Source organism: Brachyistius frenatus, unplaced genomic scaffold (genome assembly GCF_029030835.1).
Source record: "Brachyistius frenatus isolate BFR_SWC_R1_liver_20210118 unplaced genomic scaffold, ASM2903083v1 Contig_183, whole genome shotgun sequence".
NCBI classification, from domain to species: domain Eukaryota; kingdom Metazoa; phylum Chordata; class Actinopteri; family Embiotocidae; genus Brachyistius; species Brachyistius frenatus.
Genome location: NW_027210782.1, coordinates 444,785 through 455,898, shown reverse-complemented (window position 1 = coordinate 455,898; position 11,114 = coordinate 444,785). Strand labels below are relative to the sequence as shown.

The 11,114-nt window shown below is 44.9% G+C and overlaps 1 protein-coding gene across 1 annotated transcript; it reads left to right on the top strand.

Annotated features, from left to right (window-relative positions):
* The first annotated feature begins 518 nt into the window (after window positions 1-518).
* rrp12 (ribosomal RNA processing 12 homolog) lies at window positions 519-11,100 on the top strand. The gene is made up of 34 exons (XM_069717921.1): window positions 519-890; window positions 3,208-3,437; window positions 3,717-3,800; window positions 3,917-3,993; window positions 4,113-4,218; window positions 4,298-4,414; window positions 4,565-4,703; window positions 4,852-4,979; window positions 5,102-5,200; window positions 5,289-5,380; window positions 5,489-5,600; window positions 5,744-5,844; window positions 5,961-6,075; window positions 6,162-6,304; window positions 6,419-6,540; window positions 6,627-6,691; window positions 6,790-6,952; window positions 7,058-7,212; window positions 7,410-7,477; window positions 7,618-7,711; window positions 7,835-7,993; window positions 8,101-8,181; window positions 8,332-8,437; window positions 8,514-8,621; window positions 8,713-8,870; window positions 8,957-9,048; window positions 9,449-9,604; window positions 9,704-9,876; window positions 9,959-10,069; window positions 10,150-10,196; window positions 10,289-10,367; window positions 10,459-10,526; window positions 10,621-10,703; window positions 10,791-11,100. Exons 1-34 carry the CDS (start codon window positions 752-754, stop codon window positions 10,891-10,893), a joined length of 3,873 nt encoding a protein of 1,290 aa, XP_069574022.1. The 5' UTR covers window positions 519-751; the 3' UTR covers window positions 10,894-11,100.
* Window positions 11,101-11,114: the final 14 nt, after the last annotated feature.

The window sequence follows — 11,114 nt, the reverse complement described above, 5'->3', positions numbered from 1 at the left end:
CAGAAGGCTGTTTCAGAAAACCTGATAGCCTATATCTTTATCTGTTTGATAGATAGATAGATAGATAGATAGATAGATAGATAGATAGATAGATAGATAGATAGATAGATAGATACAATTATGACTGGTTTCAGTTAACACAGTGGTTGGTAAATGTTTTTATGGATACTAAGGTGGCCGTCTTTTTGACGTATTTTGTCCTTTACCTCCTCATACACTTCTAAACAGCTGTTGTTTACTGGCAGTAAAGTATGCGGTTCACCTCGTCTCCATTTCACCGTCAGTGAACATGTGACCGACCTCGCCGTCTTTTGAAAACAGACTTTAATGCGCATTAATCCGGATTAATTTCACCTGACTGGACCAAGCAGCACCTGCTCAGCGATTCTGCCAGAATGCACTACCAGTGCTACGTCACTACGTCAAACCACACTTTACTCTGTTATCCTGAAGTTTTTAATTCTTCTTTTGTGAAACTGCCCTCAGCTTCGCCGGAGCTTTCAACTGCACCACACGGCCATCTTCTGCAGATAATGGCAGTCTCAATTGTCAAGGAGTTTAGTTGTTGTGGCGTCATCTCACGTTGTGCGCGTTGTATGTGGTAAACAGCGACATCTGCTGGCGAGATAACGTGAAGGCCGGGGCAGACACGCGACACCCACCTTTGACGTCATTAGGTAAGCGACAGAATCATCCGGAGCTCCGAAAGACAGTTTTGAGGGGGTAACGCGTCTCATCTTCAACCCCGAAGATGGTCAAATCGGGGAAACTTCGCTCTGGCACGGGCTCGAAACTCAAACGGTGGAAGAAAGGACACAGTAGCGACTCAAACCCGCAGACGAGTCGTTTTCGGCAGGCCGCGAAGAGCCGGTTCTTCAGTCGTCCCACCGGTGAGCGACCCTTCGCACGTGGGTCTGACTCGTGCTTACATCAGCTAACGTTAGCCCTTTAACTTTGAACAGCCCAGCCTAATGTCATGTAATATAATATAATATAATATAATATAATATAATATAATATAATAATCAGCAAATAACGTTTCAAGCAGAAAATCGTACTTCCTATCTTCTGTCTTTTCTGTTGAACAAACAGGCTGAATAGTAATAGTACGTTTTTAATCCAGCTCATCAGATCTTCACCGTTGTTATGCACATTCGGTTTAACTTGGGACTTTCCGTTCTGATCAATTATAACCATATAAAGCCAATGATCAGACCCAAACTTGGACCAAAGGTGCCTAAACAACAATGTCATGGTCAGCATCACGTCTTCTGTTTTGGGGGCTTATTGCCTTCAGTGGAGAAATCATCAGCAAGTAAAACACGTGCTTTGTTGGATGAATGTTGGGTAGGATGACCAGATCTCAACAAACCAAAAGAACCACGAAATATGTTTGTGGACTGGTAGTCTTTAACAGTTTTGATACGTCTATCCAAAAATAAACACGCACAATATACCATGCAGGTCACAGGTTGGGCCTTTCAGCATGAAGAAATAAGGAAGAAATGAGAAAATAACTTTTATTTGAATGCAATTTTCTGAACTCCTAAACTAAGTAAATGCAGCACCATAAACAAAACCTAAGGTTTCACAATACATGGTCTCATGCAACGCTATCTTACTACACCATGGTCTGCTGACCTGATTGGGAGTGTTGCATTGTTGTCTGAACCCCAGTTATATCAGCTACTGTTTCCTTATCTATTGGCTAATCATCTTTGGGTTTCTGTAGGAATGCATCCACATGAGCCACACATTTCTTGTGACACTCGCATGTACTGTCGCTTCATGACATATTTTACCCAATGTTAAATTTAAGACCTAAATTTAAGACAAAAATGGCAACGCCTTACACCGGCTTCAGCTGTAAATAGTTTCCAGTTTTTGTTGTTGCTGCATTTCTGGTTCTTTGTGGTGTCATATTCGGCTGAAATACAGACAGACAGACAGATAGATAGATAAAAAATCTTAAACATAAAATGCACAGTATATACAATAAAATAGAATAATTAAATTAAAACTAACTAAAAACAATAGTGCAAAGTTTGTTTGTTTTAATATTTAAACAACCAAGAAAAACATACAACAGACAACAGTGTTATTGTTGTGTGATGGATTTTGCCAGAGGTGATTTATTGTACAGTCTTATTGCAGCGGGCAGAAATGATCTCCTGTATCGGTCCTTGTGACAGCGGAGCTGGAGGAGTCTTTTGGAGAAAGTGCTCCGATGTCCCTGCAGCAGGTGGTGGAGAGGCTGGTCAGGATTATCCAATATGGACAATAGTTTGTTCGGCGTCCTCCTCTCCACCACCTTTTCCAGACTGTCCAGTTTGCAGCCAATGATGGAGCCGGCCTTCTTCACCAGTTTGTTAAGTCTGTTGGTGTTGCCGGCTCCAATGCTGAGGGGGGAGGGGGGAAGGCAGCAGAGGTGTTTGGGAGGTGTGAGGTGTGGAGGAGACAGATGAGGGCGGTGAACTAAACCTGTTGAAGAAACAGTTTAGCTCATTGTTAAAATCGCCGGTACCGATGGTTTACATCTCCTCCTCTTCGCCTTCAGCTGAGCTCCAGCTCTGCAACCCCGACGTCTTCTCCGAAGTTCATCCAGGATTTCAGGCCCCGCTTCGGGCAGCAGCAGTAGAGGCCTACTCAGCGCGATCAGCTGATCACGAGAGTAAACAATGGTCCCAGTCTGCTGTGCGTAGCTCTCCGTTACAAAGAGGGGAAAAAGTAGAAGAAGAGCCACCAGAAAAGTGGAAAAGTTACGGTCCATTGTCTGACCGTCACTTAACACACGTGAAAGAAAAAAAAAAAAAAAAGCAACTCTGAAGATAGCTTGTGAATCGCAAATTTGTTCATTGGGCATAGTGTTGGCAGACGTTGTCTCAACATGCAGGACAGGGCATGAAAGTGCTGTGCAGTCCCACATAAAGTGGGACAACTGGTCACTGTAATGTCAGCTGTAGCTCAATTCATATACCCCTAACAACTTCAAAACTGCAGGTCAACACAAACAATGGATTTCTACTCATGCATTTCTGTGTATATCTAAATTTCCTGTAGATCCTCAATATATGCTGCTACCTCAAATGTTTAAATTTCTGCAAACAAAATGGCAACACAAAAATCCTCAACTCTAATGTCTGAAAGTGTGGTTAGCTTCATGTAAAGGCTGATCTCTTTTTTTTTTTTTTTGTTTTGTCCCCACAGGAAAAAGTGATCTAACGGTTGATGCTCTTAAGCTTCACAATGATCTGCAGGCCGGTCCGCTGGAGCTCAGTGCAGGCAGCCGCAAAGATGCCTTTATGGAAGAGGAACCGGATGAGATGTTGTCAGAAAGAACCTCAGGCACCTTCCTCAGCGGCCTGTCGGACTGCTCCAACCTCACCTTCAGAAAGGTTCAGCGCTACTGGGAGTCTAATTCAGCTGCCCACAAAGAGGTAGGTAGTACCACTGATGGTAGTTAATTTATTCATAACACCATATTCACAAATGCCATGAAATAATCTGGTTGAAAATTATCGAGTCTCTCGCCCGCACGAACACAATCACCTCTCTCTTTCTCGCCTTCCCTCGTCGTGACTTCACAATGGTGCACTCTGTTCGTGTGTGACGGGAGCAGTCTCAGAGCTTTTTGATGGCCCATCTCATATCTTTTGCAAATCCCGGCTGCGGTAGCTGTCTGTAACTGCAGCATTGTCATCTGACATGTCTCACAGATCTGTGCAGTGCTGGCAGCTGTGACCGAGGTGATCCGGAGTCAAGGAGGAAAGGAAACTGAAACAGAGTACTTTGCTGCTTTGGTGAGTGCTGCCTTATTCATTTACAAAGACTTTATCAAATAACTTCTTACGTGTTGAAAGATAAAGTAAATCCAGGCTTTTTGTCTGGAAATAAAGCCTGTCTGTGATCTTTGTAGATGACCACCCTGGAGGTTGTGGATTCAACAGAGTCCCAGGCTGCAGTGGCGTACCTCCTCAACCTGGTCATGAAGCGGTAGGACTTCAAGTTGCCCCCCCCCCCCCCCACACACACACACACAATAAGCGTCCCCAAGAAGTGTCAGAGCGACTTGAAATATATTTTTTATCTGCTTGCTGTCTTGTATTCTGTAGCGTTCCTGTTCCAGTGCTCATGTCCAAGTTCTCTGACACCACCAAGGCTCTGTTGGACATCATGTCGAGACAGGCTACGTCTGACGCCGCCTCAGCGCTTCGATGGGTGAGTAGATCTGTCTCTGTTTGCCTCCTTATTGTTGGAAACTCTAGCAAAGATAGTTTTTTCTATCTTGCGTCTGCAGATCCTGTCATGCCTGGCCACTTTGCTGAGGAAGCAGGACGCATCTGTGTGGACTTACCCGTCCACTCTTCAAGCTTACCACGGCCTGCTCAGCTTCACAGTGCACAGCAAGCCGAAGGTCCGTCCCACCAGTAGCTGCTCACCCGCATTAAACAGATGCACGCTGTCTGTTTCAGATGTTCTACTTGTTGAATTCAACTTTCACTGAGATACTAAAGGCTGGAAATGTTGTACCATTTCATTTTATGTTCACTTTTTTCCCTCTCAGGTCCGTAAAGCAGCACAGGCAGGAGTCTGCTCCATTCTTCGAGGTAGTGACTTCCTGTTTACAGATAATGCTCCAACCCATCATCCTGCTGCAGCAACCACAGCCAAGTTCTGCATAAAAGAAATGGAGCAGGCCGGAGGTAAGGCATTATGGTCATTGACACACGTTAGTGATGCATATAGGAGTTCAGCAAAGGAATGTGCCTATTTATAGAGTTTGTGTGATTCTGTGGTTGTTCAGCATGTTGTACCTCTTTTTTTTTTTTTTTTTTTTTTTTTTTCCCTCAGGCAGCAAAGAGGACACCACCACACTTCATGTGCTCGGCCTGCTGAAGGAGTTGATGGGGACATTTCCTCTGGGAGCTGTCAAGTCCTGTTGTGAGACTCTGCTGCGAGTGATGACACTCAGCCATGTGGTGAGAACACAAAAATATCAAAATGTGCAGCTAGACACTCTTTTTTTTTTTAAAAACATTTCTGGTCATCCACACGGATGCTCAGATTTAGTTTTTAATGTCTGCTGTGTTTCTGACTGTAGCTGGTGACAGCCAGCGCCATGCAGGCCTTTCATCGGCTGTTCAGTGGGAAGCCAAATGCTTCATCTCTCTCACCAGAACTGAACGCTCAGATCATCACGGTGAGAGAACACACAAACACAGTGAGTGCGTGCCTTAGTCATAATGAAAAACTTTGTGTGAAAGCTGACTCTCATATGTCATCCGCAGGCTCTTTATGATTACCTGCCCAGTGAGAACGACCTGCAGCCTCTGCTGGCCTGGCTCGCTGTCATGGAGAAAGCACATGTTCACCTGGCAAAGTAATAAAACATATTTCTTCACAACAGCACCACATATTCTGTCTTGTAAATGGGTCTTTTCCAGTCAGATTAGTCAGCAAAAGGTTGATCGACTGCCTCCGTGTCTAGTTTGCAGAGTTCTCTGAGTTTGGGTCACCTCCCTCGACTCTTCTCTGCTGCCATGTCCTGCCTGTTGTCGCCTCACACACAGGTGGTGTCTGCAGCCACCAACGTGCTCAAGGTAAAGGACATCCACTATCTTAAGTTGATGAAGATGTGTGATGAATCTTTTCTTGTGACGGATGTCTGAAAATTTTCTAACAGGTTGAGGAAATTTACTAAGGAGTCAGTGATGTTTTTGAGTTGATGTTTGTCTCTTTTCAGACTTTGTTGACTGAATGTGTTGCCCCTCACATGGAGGAAATGGGCATGATCACTGCCTCCGCCTCTGCAGGAAATCCCTCCTATATCTGCAAAATGTTTCGGTATGATCCCTAACTGTTCGCCAAGCAAGTCTCCGTCTTTCCCCCTTTTTTTGTTGTTGTAGAGACTAAATGTAAATGCTCATCGTGATAATTATGGCTGTGCGTATGTGTTCCAGTATCATAGAAGAGGGATTATCCTACCGCTTCCATGCCTCCTGGCCATTTGTGCTGCAGATCCTCGGCTGCTTCTATCGAGTCGCAGGGAAGCAAGCTCACCCCGTCATGACGAAGGTAGAGTTACAAAACCTTATGGATCACTGTGGGATAAAAGAAAGGTATAAACGTTTACCCGAGTGTTTGTGTTTGGCTCTTGACAGTCCCTGCAGTCTCTGGCAGACCTGCGCTCCACTCCTCAGTTCCCCTTCAGCGGTGAGTTGGACTTGGCTGTAGGAGGAGCTGTGGAGAGCATGGGGCCTGAAGTTGTGCTGGGCGCCGTGCCTCTCAACATCACTGGCTACGAGTAAGGGCACATTCATGGACACGCAAACACTGTGGAGCACTCCTCTGGTTGTTACTGTGCTTTAACTGACTGCTTGTTTTTTGTTTTTTTGTTTTGTTTTTGTTTTTTAATCAGTGATGACTTGGAGTTCCCGCACAGCTGGCTGGTCCCGGTCATACGTGATCATGTGAAGAACACTCACCTTGGATTCTTTGCCTCTTATTTCCTCCCTCTGGCCTCCACTCTCAAGCAGAGAGGTAAAGAAACGGTGGGGCAACTGGGAACGTGGATCTTCGTACTTACTAACGACGTACTAACTGATTAATCTGTTCTTGTGTTGTAGCTGAAGAGTTGCAGCAAGCAGGACAGAAACTGGAGGCCAAAGTCTACCAGACCTTACAGCTTCAGGTAGCCTAACAGACTTAACATGTTTCCTTGTCTGAACTTGGTAATGTGCAGTGAGTTATTAAGATGTACATGTGTCTAATGTGTGCTCTTTGTTCTAGATTTGGACCATGCTCCCTGGCTTCTGTACATGTCCCGTGGACTTGCTGGCATCTTTTAAAGGCATCGCCCGCACACTCGGTATGGTTATTAATGAACGGCCTGACCTGAGACTCACCGTGTGCCAGGCGCTGCGCACCATCATCAACAAGAGCTGCAGCACAGGTAGGAGGACTCGCATGTTCACAAAGAGAGACACAACATAGAGAAACTGCAAAATCTCTTGAATCAAGTCATTCAAAAACTTTTGTGTCTTCTTTATGTCTGCAGAAGAGGAAAAGGCTGAAGTGGGCCGCTTCTCTAAGAACTTCCTGCCCATCCTGTTTAATGTGTACAGCCAGCAGCCTGCAGCTGGAGAGTCTGGAACCTACAGGATGGCTGTACTGGACACCATCAAAGTCTATTTAACTGTCACTGAAATGCAGGTAAGGAGTTTTCACACATTGAACTGCATATTTGTTGACATAATTTAACGTACATATTTTATGACATTACTGTCACGCTGAGGGCTCGACATATGCCAGAAAATATCACGTATGGCCTCTTTTCATACAGAACTGATTGTTGTCAGAGGCTATATTTATTGTGCTGGTCTATCACTAATCAAAACAATTTCCTTCAGATGATTTGCACATTCCTGCAAAAAGCCACCGAGAGACTGACAAGCCCAGAGACCACTGAGTTCATACGGTAGGACATGAATGTGGATACGTTGCTGTAGAATTATTCCTTTTCTTTATCAGTGACATATGTACTTCAGAATAGGGAAAGTCTCAGTATACTTACTCTTTTATATTTGCTTCTTTTTTCTGGCTTTCTCTGCTTCTCAGGCTGTCAGTGATGGACCTTGTGGTTGCCATGGCGCCCTGTGTGGATGAGTTAACCATGACTAAAACCTTTGAGCTGATTAGGCCATATTTGGAGGTAAGGCTGCATATACATCGGGCCTGATGGCATTTAACAAAAAAAATTTAAAAAAAAATTCCTGTTGAACTTAAGTACATTTTTGGTTAACTTTATGTCTGTTGGTGCCTTGTGTTTTTTCAGACAAAAGAGCCAGGCATGCAGAAGAAGGCGTACCGTGTACTGGAGGAGATATGCGGCACCGAGAGAGACGAGTGTAGATCGTTTGTCGTGGCTAATCTGGAAACCCTAAAAGTCGTCCTGCTTGAGACGCTGAAAAACGCCTCCTCACCAGCGAAGAGGGTGAGGCTGCTGAAACAGAGAGAAAGGAAACATGAGATGGGATGGCACATCTCTATTTACAGTGTCTGATCATATCTTGCTATTTGCGCTGCTTTTTTTTTTCTCAGCCGAGACTGAAGTGTCTGATCCACATCGTGAAAAGGTTAAATGAAGAACACAAAGACTTTATCACCACGCTGCTGCCAGAGGTACCTACACAAATAAGTGCTGGCAGAGAAAAAACACACACACACACACACACACACACACACACACACACACACACACACACACACACACACACACACACACACACACACACAGATATTTTTCATTTTTATTTACCTTCTCTCTTTCAGGTGATTATTTGTACCAAGGAGGTGTCGGTTGGAGCTCGTAAGAACGCCTACAGCCTGCTGGTGGAAATAGGAAACGCTTTCGTCCGCTTCTGTGGGAACACAAAAGGTAACTCACCCATGTTCCCTTTATTGTATGTTTGTGGACACAACTGGATGTTTAACATGACCTTTCTCTGATCCAGATGCCATGGAGCAATACTTGGTGTTGGTGTACGCAGGACTCACGGGCTCCGTCACCATGATCACCTGCACAGTCTTGGCTCTGACACGTCTGGTGTTTGAGTATAAAGGTAAGCCTGCTGACGTCGAGACGTTTCCTGGTGCTCATTTGAAAGCGTGTGTTCGTGGACTGGATTCAGCCTGCTGTCTTTTCTTTCCCAGACTCGATCGAGGTGACCAGCATGGAGCAGCTGCTGCACAACATCTGTCTGCTGCTGACGTCTCGTACGAGAGAGATCGTCAAAGCTGCCTTAGGCTTCGTCAAGGTCATCCTCTTCATCATGGAACCCAAGACGCTGGCCTCGCATGTCACAGTCATGGTACGCAGGGCTCATTCTGGTCACCGGGAGTCACATGTTGAAGATATTTGGTCCAATAATTTAAGAGATTTCACTCTTGTGTTCAGATGGAGGGCATCGGAAACATCAAGGATGATGTGAGGAGGCACTTCAGAACCAAACTGAAGAACATCTTCACTAAATTTATCCGAAAGTTTGGGTAAGTACCCCATAATCTTTTAGATACTGGGAATCTTCAGCTTGCTAGTACCTCTGAGGGAGATTTGGGTGTGAAATAATACATGTCAAATATCAAATTAAGAAGATTTTTTTTAAAAAAAAATTCGTACTCACCTGTAAAATCAGGTTTTTCTTCAAACTAGTGAGAAATTACATCAGATTAGATTGAGGATTCCACCTGTTTTATTGGCACTCTTGAACCAGTGTCAGTCAGGGTGCTTTCACGCCTAGCTTGATTGGTCTGGACCATCAGACTTTTCAGTTTGATCAGAACCAAAGTAGCAGGTGTGAAAGGACCCTAGGATCACAGTCCATACTGAAGGACCGACATTTGAATGCACAGTTTGTATTTTTGTGCCTGATCATTGTCTTTGTTTCAGTTTTGAGCTGGTGAAGAGCATGCTGCCTGCAGAGCACCACAAGGTGCTGGCAAACATCCGCAAGGATGAGGCTCGCAGCAAGAGGCGGAAACAGACCGCAGAGAAGCAGGACAACTCCGAGAGCGAAGAGGAGGCACCGAAAACAAAGAGGGAAAGGTAGAACTCTGTTCCTGACACAAAACCCAGCCTTTCCTCATCCATTTACCCACTTCCTCCCTAAAAACCTTCCATCTTCTATCTTCTTCTTCTTTCAAGTATTGAAGACATCCTTGCCGAGTCAGACAGCGATTTGTCTGAGGATGAAAGAAAGCCTCGTAATGCATACAAGAAAGCGGGCAAACAGCCAAAGGGACGCGCCTGGCTCAAAGAAGGAGAGGAAGATGACCCACTTAACTTCTTGGATCCGAAGGTTTCCCAGAGAGTGTTAGGTAACAAAGCCTCGGTACTTTGTTTTAGATCTGTCAAGAAAGGAGCTTCAGGGGAGTAAACATGGTTTGTGTTGTTTCTCAGCCACCAACCCAGGGCTGAAGAAGAGCGCCAAGGTTGAGCATGGCTTCAAAGTGACCTCAGACGGACGGCTGATCATTAGAGATGATGAAGAGGAGGATGTAAACGACAAAGGTAAGAGGAATCCTCTACTGTTCCATACAATGCTTTGTGTCTAAACAGGCCATGATACCAACCCTTCACTCCTCTCACAGATGGAGGAGAAATGAAAGATATCCTCGAAGAGGCTGGAGTCAAAACTGTGAGTACTTAAAGTACACCGTGTACGTGCGTTGTCTTGGAAACAATTCATTGCTGTTGTGTTTACTGTCTGCACTTTCAAAACGCCCTCAGAAAAAGTCACAGAAGAGGAAATATAAAGATGACAACTTTGATGACGACATAGACATCGATCTGCAGTTAAAGTACAAAGGTAACTTAGATTAATCAACTTTTTTTGGGTGAAAATTTGAGCAACTCACAACTTGCCATGCTGATGATGTTTGTGTTTTGTTCTTACTCAGCCGGGGGCTCCGGTATCCACAGACCCCTGGGAGGCCACCAAGACATCGGAGCGGACTACAAATCAAAGGCGAGTCCAACAGCGCCCACAAACTGGACTGAGCCGTGGTGTTGGTTGGAAACTGTCATTCTGAGTGTCTGTTCTTTCATCTTCTGTCCCTCAGAAAGGAAAAGGAGACGTGAAGAAAAAAGGAAAGCTGGATCCGTACGCTTACGTCCCTCTGAAGAAGGCACAGCTCAATCACAGGTACAAGCTGTAGCTGTCATTGTGCAACTCTTTAAAACTCTCGAGATGACGTCGTTAAAAATGTCATGTTTGATTTCGTGTTCACAGGAAGCGTGCCAAACTGCAGGGTCAGTTCAAGGGCATGGTTAGAGGAGCCAAGAAGGGGGCTCTGTCTGGAAAGAAAATGCAGAAGAATAAGAGGAAAGCCTGAAGAACATACTTTATATTACTCTACGGACTCTTAATGCGTTGGCGTGTTCATTTGCATGCTAATATGTGGACATACACTTTGGATGTGTGTGTGTCTGTGTGTGTGTGTGTGTGTGTGTGTGTGTGTGTGTGTGTGTGTTTGACAGACTCTCTACAAAGTTGAAACCAGTTTGTTTTTGAACTGCACCGTCTTTCAAAGCTCTGATGATCACAGGGCTGCAC

Coding starts and splice junctions, on each gene's coding strand:
- rrp12 (XM_069717921.1), top strand. CDS start 752: ATGGTCAAATCGGGGAAACTTCGCTCTGGCACGGGCTCGAAACTCAAA. Junction 6,692..6,789: donor ACCAGACCTTACAGCTTCAG/GTAGCCTAACAG, acceptor TCTTTGTTCTAG/ATTTGGACCATGCTCCCTGG. Junction 8,622..8,712: donor TCTGGTGTTTGAGTATAAAG/GTAAGCCTGCTG, acceptor TTTCTTTCCCAG/ACTCGATCGAGGTGACCAGC.